The 21,777-nt window shown below is 50.6% G+C and overlaps 1 protein-coding gene and 1 non-coding gene across 2 annotated transcripts in view; both read left to right on the top strand.

Annotated features, from left to right (window-relative positions):
* RPL3 (ribosomal protein L3) overlaps positions 1 to 21,777 on the top strand; it is a 52,895-nt gene that overhangs the window by 12,107 nt on the left and 19,011 nt on the right. Inside the window, exons 5-7 of the mRNA XM_033929477.1 lie at positions 6,014 to 6,200; positions 18,222 to 18,382; positions 18,466 to 18,567. Coding sequence (XP_033785368.1) covers positions 6,014 to 6,200; positions 18,222 to 18,382; positions 18,466 to 18,567 — 450 coding nt within the window. The remainder of the gene's footprint in view (positions 1 to 6,013; positions 6,201 to 18,221; positions 18,383 to 18,465; positions 18,568 to 21,777) is intronic.
* On the top strand, positions 6,254 to 6,346 carry LOC117356177. Its single transcript, XR_004538604.1, has one exon. It is a non-coding gene; the product is annotated as a small nucleolar RNA U83B (small nucleolar RNA).

The following is a 21,777-nucleotide window of genomic DNA, read 5'->3' as shown; positions in this document are numbered from 1 at the left end:
TGTCCGTGCAGGAGGACCCCCTTTCGGTGCGGATCCCTCCTTATCGGCTTCGCTACGGTCCGTGCTGGAAGCTCAATTCGTTGAGCTCATGCAGACCATCGGACCCGGGCTAATCGCTGCCATACAGGGTGGCCTCCCGGTACCGATCCAAAGGGGCGGTCCGCCCCCTCCCCCTCCCCCACACCGTTCGACCTCGACAACCGACGAGGACGAACGGGGGAGGGCGGCGATGCCCACGCGGCAAGCCTCGCTTACCGATATGCCGCCATTAGAACCCATTACGCCTCCGCGCCAACATGGGACCAGACCTCCGATCGATACTCGAAGCCCTGGGCATAGTCAGGAAGAGTTCTTCCGTACTCCTTACCAGACTTGGGTAGCATCGCAAGAACCCGCATCGCAAACCCAGTTACGATCCACCGCTTCCAGCCCTATCCACTTGGGGGCCTCGGGAGACCATGCGATGCACAGACGATCCCGATCCCCGTCCCGCCACCGAGACGGGCACCGATCGAGACACTCATCCTGGCACTCCTCACGCCATTCGGAGGTGTCACCGCAGAAAAAAACTGCAACGTAGGGGATACTCCTCATCAGAGGTGTCCCCTCCGAGGGGCCCGGAGTACGAGGAGACACCGGTGCCCGATTCTCCTTGTCACTCCCCGATGTCCACGGACCTGGAGGCCTCATCCTCCTCCAGCCCGTCCCACAGGCCGACGCTGGCGGAACAATTGTCCTTCTCATCATTCCTCCGACAAATGGCGGATGATCTGGATGTGACCCTTGACACGGGCTCCAGATACTCCAAAGAGTATCTGGACACCATGCATTTACCTAACCCTCCAACGGAGTCGCTTCGGCTCCCCTTGCATAAATTACTGGACCAGACCTTCATGCAGTGCTTCGAAACGCCGTATTCCATACCGGCGATCCCCAGCAAACTCGATGCTCGATACCGCATCGTGCACCATAAAGGGTTCGAGGGCCCTCAACTCTCCCACCAATCCCTACTGGTCGAGTCCTCCCTTAAACGCTCTCATCCCTCCCAGGTCTACGCCTCTGTACCGCCGGGCCGAGAGGGGAGAACGATGGACAAATTTGGTAGAAAATTCTACCAAAACTCCATGATGGCGTCACGGGTGCTAAACTACAACTTCTTTTTCTCTTCCTATCTGGAGTTCTTCTTGCCGGTGCTCCGCAAGTTCACTCCGTTCATAGACAACCAAGCTCGATTCGAGTTCGAGGAAGTGGTAGCCTCCCTCTCCCAATTACGCCTCCAGCTGATGCAATCCTCCTTCGATGCATTCGAACTCTCGGCACGCGCCGCCGCAAGCGCGGTAGCCATGCGTCGCCTGGCATGGCTCCGTACTATCGATATGGATCCCAACCTACAGGACAGACTCGCCAACGTACCATGCGCTGGAGCTGACCTGTTCGATGAGTCTATCGAAACTGTTACCAAGAAGCTGTCGGATCATGAAAAATCCTTTCAATCCATCCTACGGCCCAAACCCAAACCTCAACAGTCTCGACCTTCCAGGCCACCCCTGATTTACCAGCGGCGTTACATGCCCAGACAAACGCCTGCTGCGAGACAGCCTGCGAAGAGACAACCTCCCCAGAAGTCTCAGCAAAAACTTCAGCCACCGGCTGTACCTAAGGCTCCCCAGCCCTTTTGACGGCCCTCCCGGGAGCATAACCTCGGCCTCTCCCATAGGGGGCCGCCTCCATCTTTTTTACCACCGATGGGAGGCCATAACCATGGACCTATGGGTCCTCTCCATCATAAGAGAAGGATACTCTCTTCAATTCCACCGGGCCCCCCCGGACCATCCTCCAAGAGAGTATCCTTCAAGCTCGACGCAGACCGCCCTTCTTCTTCAGGAAGTCCAAACCTTACTTCAGCTTCGGGCTGTCGAGCCGGTCCCGTCAGACCAATTGAACCGAGGGTTTTACTCCCGGTACTTCCTCGTCCCGAAGAAAACGGGCGACCTGCGACCCATTTTAGACCTTCGGGCCCTCAACAAGTTCCTGGTCAAAGAGAAGTTTCGCATGTTGACTTTGGCTTCTCTATACCCCCTCCTCGAGCAGAACGACTGGTTATGCTCCCTGGATCTCAAGGAGGCCTACACTCACATCCCCATTCACCCGGCCTCCCGAAAGTTCCTCAGATTTCGGGTGGGAAATCTGCACCTACAGTATCGAGTGCTACCATTCGGCCTATCTTCGTCCCCCAGAGTCTTCACAAAGTGCCTGGTGGTAGTGGCCGCAGCACTCCGGGACAGGGGTCTACAGGTGTTTCCATACCTCGACGACTGGCTCATCAAGGCCCCGTCAGCCCCAGAGGTCACTTCGGCGGCCTTGGCTACAACCTACTTCCTCCAGAATTTGGGCTTCGAGATCAACTTCTCCAAGTCTCATCTACAACCCACCCAGTCCCTCCCCTTCATCGGAGCGGTCCTGGACACCACCCGACTCCGAGCATTCCTGCCCCGGCAACGCATGGAGTCTCTTCTTCATCTCTGCCAGTCGGTGGCTACTCACCAAACCCTACCGGCGAGACAACTGATGGTGCTCCTGGGCCATATGGCCTCCACAGTACACGTGACACCCTTTGCCAGACTCCACCTCAGGATCCCCCAGTGGACCCTGGCATCACAGTGGAATCAGACATCCGATCCACTGTCCAAACGCATCGTAGTCACACCTGCTCTTCGGCAGTCTCTACTTTGGTGGATGACCTCTTCGAATCTATCCAGAGGTTTGCTGATGCACTCTCCCCCCCATCAGAAAGTTCTCACAACCGACTCGTCGAATTACGCATGGGGGGCCCACCTGGAGGGTCTCCGCACCCAAGGATTCTGGACCAGTGCGGAAAGACTACACCAAATCAATCTATTGGAACTCAGAGCCATCTTCAATGCGCTCCAAGCTTTCCAACACCGACTCCACGACATGGTAATCCTCATTCGCACAGACAATCAGGCCGCCATGTATTATATCAACAAGCAAGGAGGCACGGGCTCGGCCCTCCTTTGCCAGGAAGCTCTACGAGTCTGGGACTGGGCGGTGCGCCACAACGCCCTACTCAGAGCAGTATACATCCAGGGGGAGAACAATGTCTTAGCAGACAAACTAAGCCGTCTGCTACAACCGCACGAATGGACTCTCCATTCCAACCCCCTTCACCAAATCTTCACGCAATGGGGGACGCCTCAGATAGACCTCTTTGCGGCTCCCCACAACGCCAAACTGCCTCAGTTTTGCTCCAGGATCTACACCCCTCATCGCCTCGAGGCAGATGCTTTTCTACTGAACTGGGGGAAACGATTTCTATATGCGTTCCCACCATTCCCGCTGATCCAGAAGACTCTGGTCAAGCTGAAACTCGAACGGGCCACCATGATTCTAATAGCTCCTCGGTGGCCCAGACAACCTTGGTTCTCCCTCCTACTTCAACTCAGCAGCAGGGAACCAGTACCACTTCCAGTGTTTCCTTCACTACTTACTCAACATCAAGGATCACTACTTCATCCCAACCTGCAGTCTCTCCACCTGACAGCTTGGTTCCTCTCAACGTAACCCCTCACCAATTCTCACAAGAAGTGAGGGAGGTCTTGGAAGCTTCCAGGAAGCCCGCCACTCGACAATGCTACTCCCAGAAATGGACCAGATTCTCCTCATGGTGTGTTTCTAAGTCAAAGGAACCTCAGCGAGCTTCCTTATCCTCCGTGCTGGACTATCTCCTACACCTATCTCAATCTGGGCTCAAGTCCACATCCATACGAGTCCACCTGAGCGCTATTGCGGCGTTCCACCAGCCTCTACAAGGGAAACCCCTCTCGGCCCATCCGGTGGTCGCCAGATTTATGAAAGGACTCTTCCATGTTAACCCTCCTCTCAAACCACCCCCAGTAGTTTGGGACCTCAATGTAGTCCTTTCCCACCTCATGAAGCCCCCGTTTGAACCACTCAACAGGGCCCCTCTGAAGTATCTCACCTGGAAAGTGCTTTTCCTTGTAGCCCTTACGTCCGCTCGCAGAGTCAGCGAACTCCAGGCATTGATGGCGGACCCACCATTCACAGTATTCCACCATGACAAGGTGGTCCTCCGCACTCACCCGAAATTCCTGCCTAAGGTGGTCTCCGAATTTCATCTCAACCAATCCATTGTACTTCCAGTATTCTTCCCTAAGCCTCATTCTCACCACGGAGAATCGGCCCTTCACACTCTAGACTGCAAACGTGCCTTGGCTTTCTACCTGGATCGCACCAAGCCACACAGAACCACTCCTCAACTTTTTGTCTCCTTCGATCCTAACAAGTTGGGAAGACCCGTATCAAAGCGCACCATCTCTAATTGGATGGCGGCTTGTATCTCTTTCTGCTATGCCCAGGCTGGATTATCACTTCCTTGTAAGGTCACAGCCCATAAGGTCAGAGCAATGGCAGCCTCAGTAGCATTCCTCAGATCAACACCAATCGAGGAAATCTGCAAGGCTGCCACCTGGTCCTCGGTTCACACATTCACCTCTCATTATTGTCTGGATACCCTCTCCAGACGGGATGGACAGTTTGGCCAAACAGTATTGAAAAATTTATTCTCTTAAGTCGCCAACTCCCCCTCCATCCCACTGAGGTTAGCTTGGAGGTCACCCACTAGTGAGAATACCTGCCTGCTTGTCCTGGGATAAAGCAATGTTACTTACCGTAACAGTTGTTATCCAGGGACAGCAGGCAGCTATTCTCACGTCCCACCCACCTCCCCTGGGTTGGCTTCTCAGGCTAGCTACCTGAACTGAGGAGACACGCCCGGATCTCCGGGTAGGAAGGCACCGGCGCATGCGCGGTGCGGGCATCTAGAATCTTTAAGTTTCTACAAGCAACACGTGCTTGTGAGACGTCCGTACCGGGGCTCTGTCTGATGACATCACCCACTAGTGAGAATAGCTGCCTGCTGTCCCTGGATAACAACTGTTACGGTAAGTAACATTGCTGTAGCCTGCCATGATTTACTTTGTGTAAGTAGTCTGCTGAGCCAGTCTGTTACTGTGGACCTGGCCTTGTTTCCTGTCATTTGTATTCTGGTGAAATGAAGATACAGTAGCTGAGGTGAAGTGGGGAACCGAGTTGTAAGCTTGCTTTGGTCCTCTTTCCCTGGTGTGAAGTTAGAAGCCCCTATGCTAATAATTCCTCTATTTGTATGTCATATATAACTGTAGTATCACAGGTTGTGTGCTTACTATACAGTAGTTTTAATAAAACAAGAGTAAAAGGGGGCTGGCCTTGATTATAAACAGGAACAGAAAGAGGCAAGAGAGATGTCTAAACCAACAGTCACATTTATTTCAAAGCAGTATTGATTTCGAAGCAGTATAAAAAGACTTAGGACTTTTTATACTACACTTCTCCCTTCGTATCCACGGGGGTTAGGTGCAGAGCTGGACTGCGAAGTGTGAAAAACTGCGAATAACTTTTCGGCTGGTTCTGACCCACCCCTGCCTCATTTTGGACCTTCCCACCTCCCTCCCAGCATCCCAGACCTTACCTGGTGGTCTAGTGGGCTTTCAGGGCAGGAGCGATCTTCCTACGCTCCTGCCCCGTGCAGATCACTCGTAGCAAATGGCTGCCGTGAGTTCCCATAGTCTCTCGAGACTACGACGGGAACTCACGGCAGCCATTTTTTATGAGTGATCTGCACGGGGCAGGAGTGTAGGAAGATCGCTCCTGCCCCGAAAGCCCACTAGACCACCAGGAAAGGTCTGGGATGCCGGGAGGGAGGCAGGGAAGGTCCGGAATTATTTTTAATAAAAAATCACGAATAACTGAATCTGCGGATACTGAAACTGCGGATCCGGAGGGAGAAGTGTACTTCGAAATCAATACTGCTTTGAAATAAATGTGACTGTTGGTTGGTTTAGATATCTCTTGCCTCTTTTTTTTTTCTGTTCCTACTATATAGTTTTGCAAAGATAGAACTTTTAATGCAACTATCACCTCTCCTTTGTAATAGATGCGCTTGCTACCCCTGCGCCAGAAGAAGTCTCATCTGATGGAGATCCAAGTGAATGGTGGCACTATTGCTGAAAAGGTGGATTGGGCTCGTGAGAAACTGGAACAGCAGGTGGCAGTGAACGGGGTTTTTGCACAGGATGAGATGATCGATATTATCGGTGTCACCAAAGGCAAAGGCTACAAAGGTACTATTCTCTAAATGTACCAGTTTTAGAAATGCATACCAAAGTAATATTAGGCTGTTCTATGATGATACCACGGAATTTGCGCCTGGCACGGCGCCTGACATAAATGATGAGTGATTCCGTGCTGCCTTCCTTCTGAGAACAGCATTAGCTCTGGGTGTGGGAGCAGAGGGATTTTCTAGAAGAAATGTATTTTCATTTCTTATTTTCTTAGTAACATAGTATATGACTGAAGATAAAGACCTGAATGGTCCATCCAGTCTGCCCAACCTGATTCAATTTAATTTTTTTAAAAAAAATTTTTCTTGGGTATTTCTGGGCAAGAATCCAAAGCTCTACTTGGTACTGTGTTTGGGCTCCAACTGCTAAAGTCTCCGTCAAAGCTCACTCTAGCCCATCCACACCCTCCCAGCCATTGAAGCCCTCTTGGGAGCGCATTCTAGGCATTCACCACCCTCACCAGCCCATCCTCAACCAAAAGGCTATATACATACACATACCGTGCAAGTCTGCACAGTACTGGCCTTGGTTCTTCAATATTTACTATTTTCTGATTCTAGAGCCTCTTGTGTTCATTCCATGCTTCTTTGAACTCTGTCACCGTTTTCCTCTCTACCACCTCTTGGGATACTTTCTCCAGACGGGATGGACAGTTTGGCCAAACAGTATTACAAAATTTATTCTCCTAAATTGCCAACACTCCCACCATCCCATTCTGGTTAGCTTGGAGGTCACCCATATGTGAGAATACCTGCCTGCTTATCTTGGGATAAAGCACAGTTACTTACCGTAACAGGTGTTATCCAGGGACAGCAGGCAGCTATTCTCACAACCCACCCACCTCCCCTGGTTGGCTTCTTTGCTAGCTATCTGAACTGAGGAGACGTGCCCTATGCTGGGCAGGAAGGCACTCGCGCATGTGCGGTGCGGGCGATTCGAAACTTCGAGTTTCTTCAAGCAAGTCTGCTTGTGAAGCGTCCGCATCCGGGCTCCGTCGATGACGTCACCCATATGTGAGAATAGCTGCCTGCTCTCCCTGGATAACACCTGTTACAGTAAGTAACTGTGCTTTTCCTAACATTGCTGTTGAATCTGCCACCCTTCAACCTCAAATTATGTCCTCTGGTTTCATTTTCCTTTTTCTGGAAAAGAATTTGTTCTACGTTAATACGTTTCAAGTATTGGAATGTCTGAATTGTATCTCCCTTGTCCCTTCTTTCTTCTAGGGTATACATATTCAGGGCTTCCAGTCTCTCCTCATACGTCTTCTGGCTCAAACCTCCTATCATTTTTGTTGCCCTCCTCTGGACCACTTCAAGTCTTATGTCCTTTGCCAGATACAGTCTCCAAAACTGAGCACAATACTCCAAGTGGGGCCTTACAACGACCTGTATCAACACCTTCTTCCTTCTACTGGCTACGCCTCTCTTTATACAGCCAAGCATCCTTCTGGCAGCAGCCACTGCCTTGTCACACTGTTTTTTCGCCTTTAGATCTTCGGACACTTTCACACTAAGGTCCCTCTCCCCGTCCATGCATATCAGCCTCTCACCTGCCCAGCATATACGGTTCCTTCCGATTATTAATCCCCAAATGCATTAGTCTGCACTTCTTTGCATTGAATTTTAGTTGCCAGATATTAGACCATTCCTCTAACTTTTGCAGATCTGAGTCATGCTGAATTAGTCTGTTTGTATGTGACTGACATCCATTTAATTAGGGATTGGGTGCATGATTTTCCTCTTCACTGATTTAAGTGATACTGTGAGTTGAGAAGCTCTTGAATCTGATTTATCTGCCAGATGTGACATTAAAGATGGTCTTAGAATACATTTTGTCAGGAACTTGACGGTTAAAGCACTTTTTCTATAAATATCTACTGTACATAGCAAAAGTACATGGGACATCACTATGTTTATCCCACCGGGACAGATAGGGAAAAATGCTTGAGTACCTGAATGTAAACTACTTAGGCTATAAGTGGTATATAAATAAATACAATCTTGATTGGAAATATTTCTTTGCTTATTAATGGATAAGAAGCTAATACTGTAATGTGCTACAGCTTTATTTCTTGAGCAACCAGTTTCTTTTGAGATCTTTTGTTCTTGTTAGCACATTTGTGCTGTATATGTGGTCCCTTTGTTCTTATGTTCACATGAGAGAATTCAGTATGTGTAGCTAAGATGGAGATGGTCTTATTGTGATTTCCTCCATGTACAGCAAGGTTAGAACACTAGTTATTTCCCTTTTATCAGAGGCCTGTAAATGTTATTCTTTGCTGAAATTTGTTTATTTTCATAACTAATTTACCAAGCTCAGACACTTATCACCCCAAGTCTCTCATCTCCCACTCATATGGCTCCCTCTTTCTACTCCCCAAATGCATCACTGCACTTCTTTGAATTGAATTTTAGTTGTCAAATGTTAGAACATTCTTATGACTTTTGCAGATCCTTTTTCATTTTGTCCACTCCCTTCGGGGTGTCCACTCTGTTACAAATCTTATCTGCCAAAAGGCACACCTTACCTTCTAACCCTTTGGCAATATCGCTCACAAACATATTAAACAGAATCGGTGCTAGTGCTGCTGATCCTTGAGACACTTGCCCTCTTGAGTGAATTTCATTAATCCTCTGGCATCTGTCCAAGAACCTGTTTCTAATCTAGTTCACCACTTTGGACCCTAGCTTCTGCCTATCAAGTTTTTTCAAGAGCCTGCTAAGAGGAACCCTGTCAAAGACGAAGATGTATCTGTGGTGCACTTTTTCAACTTCATGAGTTAATTCTGCAGGTCTCCTCAGTTTTACACTTTGAGGACACCGTGTTGGAGCTCCTGCGTAAGGTGGACCCCTTGCTTCAGGGGATCCGCTCTGCTTTCTGCTCTTTTCCTATGCTTCAGGATATTCGGGATCTTATGCTTGCACAGTGGCAGGTGCTGGAGGCCCCTTTTCGTTTTATGCGCTCTATGGCCCGCCTGTATCCCATTTTTAAGGGGATAGGGACACTTTGAAGACACCCGTAGTGGTTTCGGTGGTCTCGGCCATTTCTAAGAGGCATGCCGTGCCTGTTGAGGGCAGTGCGGTCTTGCAGGACCTGGAGGATCATAAGTTGGAGTCCCTCCTTAAACATAGTTTTGCTGTGACAGCTCTATCGGTCCAGGTGGTGATGTGTGGCGAGCTAGTGGCTCGGGCGTGCTTCTTATCTCTCAGATGCCATGTATGACCTCTTGCGAGCTTCTGCCAACTCTTTGGCCTTGGGAGTGGCAGCGTGCTTTACCTTGTGGTTTTGCGCTTGGTTGGTGGATTTGGCGTTCAAAGCTAGGTTGATAGTTTCCTTTTAAATGATCTTTCTTGTTCAGTGTGGACCTGGACAGGTTGATTCAGACTCTCACTGATTCCCAGTGTCTCGTTTTGCCTGAGGGTAGGCCTAGGCCACTGGTTCGAGGTGGCGCTGCTCGTGGGTGTGATTTCTGCCGCTTCTGCTCTGGTAGAGGGGTTGCCTCTTTTCCATCTTCTGGGCTCTCTAGAGGCAGATTTTCCCAGCACATGCAGTCCATTCGTGGGACCCACCAGTGTTCAGGTAGCGCCCCTGCTGGCTGTCCTGCACAATGACTCCTTGCCAGCGCTCGTTTTGGCTTCGGTTGGCGCATGGTTGCGAGAATTTTATCCAAAGTGGGCAGACATCATGTCCGATCAGTGGGTTCTGGAGGTGATTCAGGACGGCTATGCTCTAGAGCTTGCCTGGTCCTTGCCAGACCGTTTTCTAGCTTCTCCCTCGCAGGTGGCGTGGAAGCAGCAGGCTTTTTGCCAGACCCTTCAAAGTTTGTTAGATCTCCGCGGGAGAAAGAAAGGGGAGGGGGGCAGGGAGAGAGGAAGAAAAAGTTGGGGGAGGGAATGAGGTCAGGAAGAGAGAAAGCATACAGGAGGCTGAAAGAAGGGAAGAAATATTGGATGCACAGTCAGAAGAACAAAGTGCAACCAGAGACTCATGAAATCACCAGACAAGGTAGGAAAAATGATTTTATTTTAAATTTAGTGATCAAAAAATGTATCTGAATTTATATCTGCTGTCTATGTTTTACACTGTAGTCCCCTTTTAATAAACCGCAATAGAGGTTTTTAGCGCAGGGAGCCTATGAGCGTCGAGAGCAGCGCTGGGCATTCAGCGCAGCTCCCTGCGCTAAAAACTGCTATCGTGGTTTAGTAAAAAGGGAGGGGGGTATTTGTCTGTTTTTGTATGGTTGTTAGTGAGGTGACAGTGCATAGAGTCATCTGCTTTGACCTATTTGAAAAACCCTGGAATAGGAATGATGATTAACATTTTCTATGCGTACAGTGTGCTTTGTGTTTTTTTTTAAATTTTATTGTTGGTAGATCATTTTGACTTGGTCATTTTAAAAATAGCTCGCAAGCCCAAAAAGTGTGGGCACCCCTGGTATAGGGGATGTTTTACTGATATATCATATTAACACATTATGGTTAACCACAAAATTAAACTATACAAAGCACACAGTATGCTTCTCAATATTCATTCCTACCAGAACACAGATAACCCCATGCAAATACAGGACCAAAAACTAAAAGTACTAATATATACAAACAAACCCTAAGGTGCAAAACTCCGCATGCAGTTCAACCCCAGAGGAAAAGAAACAAATGCATTTCTTTTTGAACAGACAGCAGATGTAAATCAATTGCTAAATTCAAACATAAAATCATTCCCCTTACTGTTATTGTCTCCCTCCCTCCATGCTGTGCCTTGCCTTCTGGCCTACTCCTGCCTGGCTGTTTTATGCCATCCTTCTGGTGTTAGCTTTGGGCCGGTTCCCTCTTCCTCAGTGCTGCAGTGCTCAAAGCCATGGGCAGAGGTTCCTCGCGCATCCCGCGTCTCATCTGGAAGCCTTCCTTCTGACATTGCTACGTCAGAGAGAAGGCTTCCAGTTCAGGCGCAGGACATGCATAGGAGACTCTGCCCACGGCTTTGTGCACTGCAACACTGAGGAAGAGGGAGCCGGCCCGAAGACAACGCCGCATCGATCGCACCATGGACCAGTGGCTGAAGAACACTGGTGTAATCCATTAGATTCTAAGAAATTCACTAGCCTGTCCTTCAGCATCTCAGTAATCACTTTTGTGAAGTGGGACCACATCTGCTGTTCTCCAGTTCCGGGAGATCTAAAGATTTATTGAACAAATTTTTAAGAGGACCTGCCGGAACCTATCTGAGCTTTCTCAGTATCTTGGGATGGATCCTGTCCGGTCCTGTGGCTTGGTCCACCTTCAGTTTTTCAAGTTCATAAAACACTTTTTGTTCTTGAACGGGCAGTATCCACTCTGCTCTCACTTACTTTGCCAGGCAATCGCGGTCCGTCTCCAGGATTTTTTTCTGTGAACACAGAACAAAAGTATAGTATTTGTATAGCATGTTTGCTTTTTCCTCATTGCTCTCCACATAGCATTTCATGGCTTTTTTCAGTATTGCAATTCCATTTTTTGTTTTCCTCTCATTAATATACCTGAAAACATTTTTGTCTCTCTTTTTTATATTTATCCCAGGACAAGCAGGCAGGTATTCTCACTAGTGGGTGATGTCATCAGACAGAGCCCCAGTACGGACGTCTCACAAGCACGTGTTGCTTGTAGAAACTTAAAAGTTTCTAGACGCCCGCACCGCGCATGCGCCGGTGCCTTCCCGCCCGGAGATCCAGGCGTGTCTCCTCAGTTCTTTTCTTTCCGCGGAGCTGAGAAGTTCAACTTCATCATGCGCTAGCTGAATTCAGTTAAATTTGCCTTCCTTGTCCGCGTTTTTCGCTTTCTTTTAATTATAGTTAACAGTACATTTCTTTTTCAGTTTAAAAAAAAAAAAAGATTATTTCCTCCGGCGGGTCGAACGGGCCGGCCACGTGGCTCAGGCCCACAGGCTTCGACCTCGCGGCGGAGATTTTCCGGCCTATGTCCCGGCCAATCACCGGGTTTAAAAAGTGCAGCAAGTGCCAACGCGCGATTTCACTCACGGACCCTCACCGGCGCTGTTTGCAGTGTTTGGGTCCTGACCACATTCCGAAATCGTGCAGGCCTTGCTCTACCCTTACGGCACGCTCATTCAAACGGCGTTGCCTGTTGTGGGAATCGATGTTCAAGATGGACGCAGCTAAGGATCCTTCAGCCTCCACTTCATCTGATACCTCCCCGGTTCGGGCGAAACCGGTATCGACCCCTCCTGCATCGAGTGTGGTGAAACCGGCATCGTTCATCCCGACAACATCCACGAGCTCGACGTCGGTGCCTGCCCCGGTCTCCTCGGTTCAGGTACCTCTTCCTTCCACAGTACCACCAGTGGTCATCAAAGTGCCGAAAGCTACTAAGCAGAAGCACTCGACCTCGAAGGAGCGCGATGACCGTGCAGGAGGACCCCCTTTCGGTGCGGATCCCTCCTTATCGGCTTCGCTACGGTCCATGCTGGAAGCTCAATTCGTTGAGCTCATGCAGACCATCGGACCCGGGCTCATCGCTGCCATACAGGGTGACCTCCCGGTACCGGTCCAAAGGGGCGGTCCGCCCCCTCCCCCTCCTCCACGCCGTTCGACCTCGAAAACCGACGAGGACGAGCGGGGGAGGGCGGCGATGCCCATGCGGCAAGCCTCGCTTACCGATATGCCGCCATTAGAGCCCATTACGCCTCCGCGCCAACATGGGACCAGACCTCCGATCGATACTCAAAGCCCTGGGCATAGTCAGGAAGAGTTCTTCCGTACTCCTTACCAGACTTGGGTAGCATCGCAAGAATCCGCATCGCAACCCCAGTTGCGATCCACCGCTTCCAGCCCTATCCACCTCTTGGGGGCCTCGGGAGACCATGCGATGCACAGACGATCCCGATCCCCGTCCCGCCACCGAGACGGGCACCGATCAAGACACTCATCCTGGCACTCTTCACGCCACTCGGAGGTGTCACCGCAGAAAAAACTGCAACATATGGGATACTCCTCCTCGGAGGTGTCCCCTCCGGAGGGACCGGAGTACGAGGAGACACCCGTACCCGATTCTCCTTGCCACTCCCCGATGTCCATGGATCCGGAGGCCTCTTCCTCCTCCAGCCCGTCCCACAGACCGACGCTGGCGGATCAATTGTCTTTCTCATCATTCCTCCGACAAATGGCGGATGATCTGGATGTGACCCTTGACACGGGCTCCTGATACTCCAAAGAGTATCTGGACACCATGTATTTACCTAACCCTCCAACGGAGTCGCTTCGGCTCCCCCTGCATAAATTGCTGGATCAGACCTTCATGCAGTGTTTCGAAACACCGTACTCCATACCGGCGATTCCCAGCAAACTCGATGCTCGATACCGCATCGTGCACCATAAAGGGTTTGAGGGCCCTCAACTCTCCCACCAATCCCTACTGGTTGAGTCCTCTCTTAAACGCTCTCAGGTCTACGCCTCTGTACCGCCGGGCCGAGAGGGGAGAACGATGGACAAATTTGGTAGAAAATTCTATCAAAACTCCATGATGGCATCACGGGTGCTTAACTACAATTTCTTTTTCTCTTCCTATCTGGAGTTCTTCTTGCCGGTGCTCCGCAAGTTCACTCCGTTCATAGACACCCAAGCTCAGTTCGAGGAAGTGGTAGCCTCCCTCTCCCAATTACGCCTCCAGCTGATGCAATCCTCCTTCGATGCATTCGAACTCTCGGCACGTGCTGCCGCAAGCGCGGTAGCCATGCGTCGCCTGGCATGGCTCCGTACAATCGATATGGATCCCAACCTCCAGGACAGACTCGCCAACGTACCATGTGCGGGAGCTGACCTGTTCGATGAATCTATCGAAACGGTTACCAAGAAGCTGTCGGATCATGAAAAATCTTTTCAATCCATCCTGCGGCCCAAACCCAAACCTCAACAGTCTCGACCTTCCAGGCCACCCCTGATTTACCAGCGGCGTTACATGCCCAGACAAACGCCCGCTGCGAGACAACCTGCGAAGAGACAATCTCCCCAGAAGTCTCAGCAAAAACCTCAGCCACCGGCTGCACCCAAGGCTCCCCAGCCCTTTTGACTCCCCTCCGGGGAGCATAACCGACACCGTTCTGCACCCCTCAGCCTCTCCCATAGGGGGCCGCCTCCATCTCTTTTACCATCGATGGGAGGCCATAACCACGGACCTATGGGTCCTTACCATCATAAGAGAAGGATACTCTCTTCACTTCCACCGGGTCCCCCCGGACCATCCTCCAAGAGAGTATCCTTCAAGCTCGACACAGACCGCCCTTCTTCTTCAGGAAGTCCAAACCTTACTTCAGCTTCGGGCCGTCGAGCCGGTCCCGTCAGACCAGTTGAACCGAGGGTTTTACTCCCGGTACTTCCTCGTCCCGAAGAAAACGGGCGACCTGCGACCCATTTTAGACCTTCGGGCCCTCAACAAGTTCCTGGTCAAAGAGAAGTTTCGCATGTTGACTTTGGCTTCTCTATACCCCCTCCTCGAGCAGAACGACTGGTTATGCTCCCTGGATCTCAAGGAGGCCTACACTCACATCCCCATTCACCCGGCCTCCCGAAAGTTCCTCAGATTTCGAGTGGGAAATCTGCACCTACAGTATCGAGTGCTACCATTCGGCCTCTCTTCGTCCCCCAGAGTCTTCACAAATTGCCTGGTGGTAGTGGCCGCGGCACTCCGAGACAGGGGCCTACAGGTGTTCCCATACCTCGACGACTGGCTCATCAAGGCCCCGTCAGCCCCAGAGGTCACTTCGGCGGTCTTGGCTACAACCTACTTCCTCCAGAATTTGGGCTTCGAGATCAACTTTTCCAAGTCTCATCTACAACCCACCCAGTCCCTCCCCTTCATCAGAGCGGTCCTGGACACCACTCGACTCCGAGCATTCCTGCCTCTGCAACGCATGGAGTCCCTTCTCCATCTCTGCCAGTCGGTGTCTACTCGCCAAACCCTACCGGCGAGACAACTGATGGTGCTCCTGGGCCATATGGCCTCCACAGTACATGTGACACCCTTCGCCAGACTCCATCTCAGGATCCCCCAGTGGACCCTGGCATCACAGTGGAATCAGACGTCCGATCCACTAACCAAACACATCTTAGTCACACCTGCTCTTCGGCAGTCTCTACTTTGGTGGATGACCTCTTCGAATCTATCCAGAGGTTTGCTGTTGCACTCTCCCCCCCATCAGAAAGTCCTCACAACCGATTCGTCGAACTATGCATGGGGGGCCCACCTGGATGGTCTCCGCACCCAAGGATTCTGGACCAGTGCGGAAAGACTACATCAAATCAATCTACTGGAGCTCAGAGCCATCTTCAATGCGCTCCAAGCCTTCCAACACCTACTTCACGACATGGTGATCCTCATTCGCACAGACAATCAGACCGCCATGTATTATATCAACAAGCAAGGAGGCACGGGCTCGGCCCTCCTTTGCCAGGAAGCTCTACGAGTCTGGGACTGGGCGGTGCGCCACAACGCCTTCCTCAGAGCTGTCTACATTCAGGGGGAGAACAACGTCTTAGCAGACAAACTAAGCCGTCTGCTACAACCGCACGAATGGACTCTCCATTCCAGCCCCCTTCACCAAATCTTCATGCAGTGGGGGACGCCTCAGATAGACCTCTTTGCGGCTCCCCACAACTCCAAACTGCCTCAGTTTTGCTCCAGGATCTACACTCCTCATCGCCTCGAGGCAGATGCTTTTCTACTGAACTGGGGGAAACGATTTCTATATGCGTTCCCACCATTCCCGCTGATCCAGAAGACTCTGGTCAAGCTGAAACTCGAACGGGCTACCATGATTCTAATAGCTCCTCGGTGGCCCAGACAACCTTGGTTCTCCCTCCTACTTCAACTCAGCAGCAGGGAACCAGTACCACTTCCAGTGTTTCCTTCACTACTTACTCAACATCAAGGATCACTGCTTCATCCCAACCTGCAGTCTCTCCACCTGACAGCTTGGTTCCTCTCAACGTAACCCCTCACCAATTCTCACAAGAAGTGAGGGAGGTCTTGGAAGCTTCCAGGAAGCCCGCCACTCGACAATGCTACTCCCAGAAATGGACTAGATTCTCCTCATGGTGTGTTTCTAAATCAAAGGAACCTCAGCGAGCTTCCTTATCCTCCGTGCTGGACTATCTCCTACACCTATCTCAATCTGGGCTCAAGTCTACATCCATACGAGTCCACCTGAGCGCTATTGCGGCGTTCCACCAGCCCCTACAAGGGAAACCCCTCTCGGCCCATCCGGTGGTCGCCAGATTTATGAAAGGACTCTTCCATGTTAACCCTCCTCTCAAACCACCCCCAGTAGTTTGGGACCTCAATGTAGTCCTTTCCCGTCTCATGAAGCCCCCGTTTGAACCACTCAACAGGGCCCCTCTTAAGTATCTCACCTGGAAAGTGCTTTTTCTTGTAGCCCTTACGTCCGCTCGCAGAGTCAGCGAACTCCAGGCATTGATGGCGGATCCACCATTCACAGTATTCCATCATGACAAGGTGGTCCTCCGCACTCACCCGAAATTCCTGCCTAAGGTGGTCTCCGAATTTCATCTCAACCAATCCATTGTACTTCCAGTATTCTTCCCTAAGCCCCATTCTCACCACGGAGAATCGGCCCTTCACACTCTAGACTGTAAACGTGCTTTGGCTTTCTACCTGGATCGCACCAAGCCACACAGAACCACTCCTCAACTTTTTGTCTCCTTCGATCCTAATAAGTTGGGAAGACCCGTATCAAAGCGCACCATCTCTAATTGGATGGCGGCTTGTATCTCTTTCTGCTATGCCCAGGCTGGATTATCACTCCCTTGTAAGGTCACAGCCCATAAGGTCAGAGCAATGGCAGCCTCAGTAGCATTCCTCAGATCAACACCAATCGAGGAAATTTGTAAGGCTGCCACCTGGTCCTCGGTTCACACATTCACCTCACATTATTGTCTGGATAGTCTCTCCAGACGGGATGGACAGTTTGGCCAAACAGTATTGAAAAATTTATTCTCTTAAGTCGCCAACTCCCCCTCCATCCCACTGAGGTTAGCTTGGAGGTCACCCACTAGTGAGAATACCTGCCTGCTTGTCCTGGGATAAAGCAATGTTACTTACCGTAACAGTTGTTATCCAGGGACAGCAGGCAGCTATTCTCACGTCCCACCCACCTCCCCTGGGTTGGCTTCTCAGGCTAGCTACCTGAACTGAGGAGACACGCCCGGATCTCCGGGCGGGAAGGCACCGGCGCATGCGCGGTGCGGGCGTCTAGAAACTTTTAAGTTTCTACAAGCAACACGTGCTTGTGAGACGTCCGTACCGGGGCTCTGTCTGATGACATCACCCACTAGTGAGAATAGCTGCCTGCTGTCCCTGGATAACAACTGTTACGGTAAGTAACATTGCTTTCTAGTCATTTGATCTTCTTCCACCTGTGCTTTTGCCTGACTAATCTCTTGGCTTTTTCTGCTTCATTCGATATTCCTTTCTGTACTCCTCCTCTTGAGTGTTTTTATATTTCACAAACACCAACTCTATTGCCTTTATTTCTCTGCCACTAGTTTGGTTTCCTTTTTCTCTTGTTTAATTTCCTACATTAGCGTATTCCTAATTGTGTTCCATTTTACAGCCTGCTGACTTTGATTTATGTCCCACACTTCATTGTAGTTTCATGTTGCTCATTTCTCTTAGGGTTTATATTACATTTAAGAAAGGTAATAAGCTGAGTAATATACATTTGTTAAGAGTTGGCATTTTAAATAGAGGTTAACAGTAGTATTTTGGTATTTGCAATTAATGTTTAGTTGGGACATACTGCACTCTACCCCAAAATTTTTTACTGTGGGTGTTGAACAGGAAAACTATTTTTGGATTTGGTCCTTTGAGTATTGTGTACTTGTGAATTCAGGTAATATATTTTAAGTGTACACACCTGGAAAACGGATCACATCTGAATTTCAATTGTCAACTGCCAGCTTGTATCTCAAATCCCTTAGTTTGTCCTTTTCTTCCTTTACTTTATTTCTAGGTGTCACCAGCCGCTGGCACACAAAGAAGCTGCCCCGTAAGACCCACAGGGGTCTTCGTAAAGTTGCCTGTATTGGTGCCTGGCATCCTGCTCGTGTGGCATTCTCAGTTGCCCGAGCTGGTCAGAAGGGCTACCATCATCGAACTGAAATCAACAAGAAAGTAAGTATTCTGGAAGTGGTCATTTTGCAATCCAGCCCCAAGTTCTTCCCTTAACTCAAATGCATTTCCTCTCTTCCCCTCAGATTTACAAGATCGGCAAGGGATATCATAACAAGGATGGCAAAATAATAAAAAACAATGCCTCAACAGACTATGATCTATCGGACAAGAGCATCAATCCTCTGGTAAGCAGCTGCCGTTAATTCAAACAGTTATAGGTTATGCATTTTAGTTGTTACAGGTAGAAGCAGGTGTGAAAAATGGCATATTTACATCAGATTGGATATATGAGTAGGTTCTGTGCAGTGCACTTCCATGCTGTCTGGCCTTGCAGCTTCTTACTCTAGGCTTGTAGGTCTGTTGGAACTGCAGTGCTATGAGCTTGCTTTCAGTGTCACCCAGGGTATTTTCTCCACTTACTAACACAGCCATCGCAATGAAGGTTGTCAATTGGAAGCCACATTATCCCAGGACAAGCAGGCAGGTATTCTCACTAGTGGGTGATGTCATCCGACAGAGCCCCGATACGGACATCTTGCAAGCATGTCTTGCTTGAAGAAACTCAGAAGTTTCGAGATGCCCGCACCGCGCATGCGCCAGTGCCTTCCCGCCCGATGTACCGGGCGCGTCTCCTCAGTTCTTTTCTTTCCGCGGAGCTGAGAAGTTCTCTTCAATTCTGCGCTGACTGAAATTTCAGTATTTTGCCTTCTTTCCCCGCGTTTTATTGTTTTACTTACTTTCTTTGACTTTTATTTCTATTAAAAAAAAAAAAAAAAAAGTTACAATTATTTCGTCCGGCGGTTCGGCCGGGCCGGCCTCGTGGCTGCGACCTAGCTCCTTCGACCTAGCAACGTCACTTTTCCGGCCTATGTCCCGGCCTATCACCGGTTTTAAAAAGTGCAGCAAGTGCCAGCGTGCGATTTCGTTGACGGACCCACACCGGCGCTGTCTTCAGTGTCTTGGTCCAGAACACGTTCCGAAATCGTGCCGGCCTTGTTCCACGCTCACAGCGCGCTCTTTTAAACGGCGCTGCTTACTTTGGGAGTCCATGTTTAAGATGGAGTCTTCTAAGGAGCCATCTGCTTCGACCTCGACAGATGTTTCACCGGTCTGTTCGAAGCCTGCATCTGCGACTCATGCATCGAGCATCGTGAAGCCAGCATCGTTCACACCGGCTTCTGCATCGAGTTCAGCATCGGTTCCTGCTCCCGTCTCCTCGGTTCAGGTACCGCCTTCCACTGTTCCTCCCGTGGTCATAAAAGTGCCCAAAGCTACCAAGCAGAAGCACTCGACCACGAAGGAACGCGATGACCGTGCAGGAGGACCCCCTTTCGGTGCGGATCCCTCCATATCGGCATCGCTTAAATCCCTGCTCGAAGCTCAATTTGTTGAGCTCATGCGGACGATGGGACCGAGGCTTATCGCTAATATTCAGGGCGATACTACGGTCCCGGTCCCGGAGAGCGGTCCGCCCCCTCCTCCTCCTCCTCGTCGTTCGATTTCCCTGCTCGACGAGGGGGAGCGGCGGAGGGCGGCGGAACCCACTAGGCGGGCTTCCCTTTCTGACATGCCGCCTTTAGAGCCCATTACACCTCCACGTCACCAGGGTACTACATCGGCCCCTGATAATCGGAGTCCTGGGCATACTGCATCGCAGGAGGAGTTCTTTCGCACTCCATACCAGACTTGGGTGGCACTGCGTGAGTCGGCATCGTTGCCTCCCATGCGCTCCACTGCATCGAGTCCAATCCATTCCTTCGAGGCTTCAAGGGATCGATCGATGCATCGAAGATCACGTTCCCCATCCCGGCATCGGGAGGGGCATCGATCTCGACATTCTTCTAGACACTCCTCGCGTCATTCAGAGGTGTCTCCACAGAAGAAAATGCAGCGTATGGGATACTCATCCTCAGATTTATCCCAGCCAGAGGGACCGGAGTATGAAGAACCATCTACCTCATACTCTCCATGCCGCTCCCAGCTCTCCCTGGAACCGGAGGCTTCCACGTCTTCTAGTCTGTCTCGCCGGCCGGCCTTGGCGGACCAACTTTCCTTTTCATCCTTTCTCAGACAGATGGCGGATGACTTGGATGTGACCTTAGATACTGGGTCGAAGTACTCTAAGGAGTATCTGGACACCATGCATTTACCTCATCCTCCGGCGGAGACACTTCGGCTTCCCCTGCATAAGTTACTTGACCAGACTCTCATGCGGTGTTTGGAGACACCGTATTCCATACCTGCGGTACCTAGCAAGTTGGATGCTCGATACCGCATCGTGCACCACAAGGGGTTTGAGGGAGCTCAACTCTCTCATCAGTCCCTCCTAGTCGAGTCTTCCCTTAAACGTTCGCACCCCTCCCAAGTCTACGCTTCCGTGCCTCCTGGCAGGGAAGGGAGAACGATGGATAAGTTTGGTAGACGTATCTATCAAAATTCAATGATGGCGACTCGAGTGCTCAATTACAATTTTTTCTTCTCGTCCTATTTGGATTTTTTCTTGCCGGTACTCCGCAAGTTCACACCTTTCATCGATGCTGAGGCTCGGTTTGAGTTTGAGGAGGTGGTGGCGACCCTGTCCCAGTTGCGCCTCCAATTGATGCAATCCTCCTATGATGCTTTCGAGCTCTCGGCTCGTGCTGCGGCCTGCTCGGTCGCCATGCGTCGACTGGCTTGGCTTCGCACCATTGATATGGATCCGAATCTCCAAGACAGACTTGCAAATGTGCCTTGTGCGGGAGCGGATCTGTTCGATGAGTCTGTCGAGACTGTTACTAAAAAACTGTCAGACCACGAAAAATCTTTCCAGTCTATCATGAGGCCTAAGCCTAAACCACAACAGTCTCGTCCTTCTAGACCGCCTATAATCTACCAAAGGCGTTATCAACCGAGGCAGGCCCCTCCTGCGAGACAGCCTGCAAAGCGACAGCCGCCTCAGAAGACTCAGCAAAAGCCTCAGATGCCGGCTGCTCCCAAGGCTACTCAGCCTTTTTGACTCTCCTCCAGGGAGCATAACCGATCTCGTTCTGTCTACCCCATATTTTCCCATAGGGGGTCGCCTCCATCATTTTTGTCATCGATGGGAGGCGATCACCACGGACCTCTGGGTCCTCTCCATCGTAAGAGAGGGATACTCTCTTCATTTCCAACGGGTCCCCCCGGACCATCCTCCAAGAGAGTATCCTTCCAACTCCACACAGACCGCTCTTCTTCTCCAGGAAGCTCAGGCTTTACTCCGGCTTCGGGCCGTCGAGCCGGTACCGGTGGATCAACAAAACCAGGGGTTTTACTCCCGGTACTTCCTGGTCCCGAAGAAGACGGGCGATCTGCGTCCCATTTTGGACCTTCGGGTCCTCAACAAGTTTTTGGTCAGGGAACGGTTCCGCATGCTGACC

This window comes from Geotrypetes seraphini, chromosome 2 (assembly GCF_902459505.1).
Source record: "Geotrypetes seraphini chromosome 2, aGeoSer1.1, whole genome shotgun sequence".
In the NCBI taxonomy this organism is placed as follows: Eukaryota; Metazoa; Chordata; class Amphibia; order Gymnophiona; family Dermophiidae; genus Geotrypetes; species Geotrypetes seraphini.
This window is presented reverse-complemented; position numbering and strand designations above follow the sequence as displayed.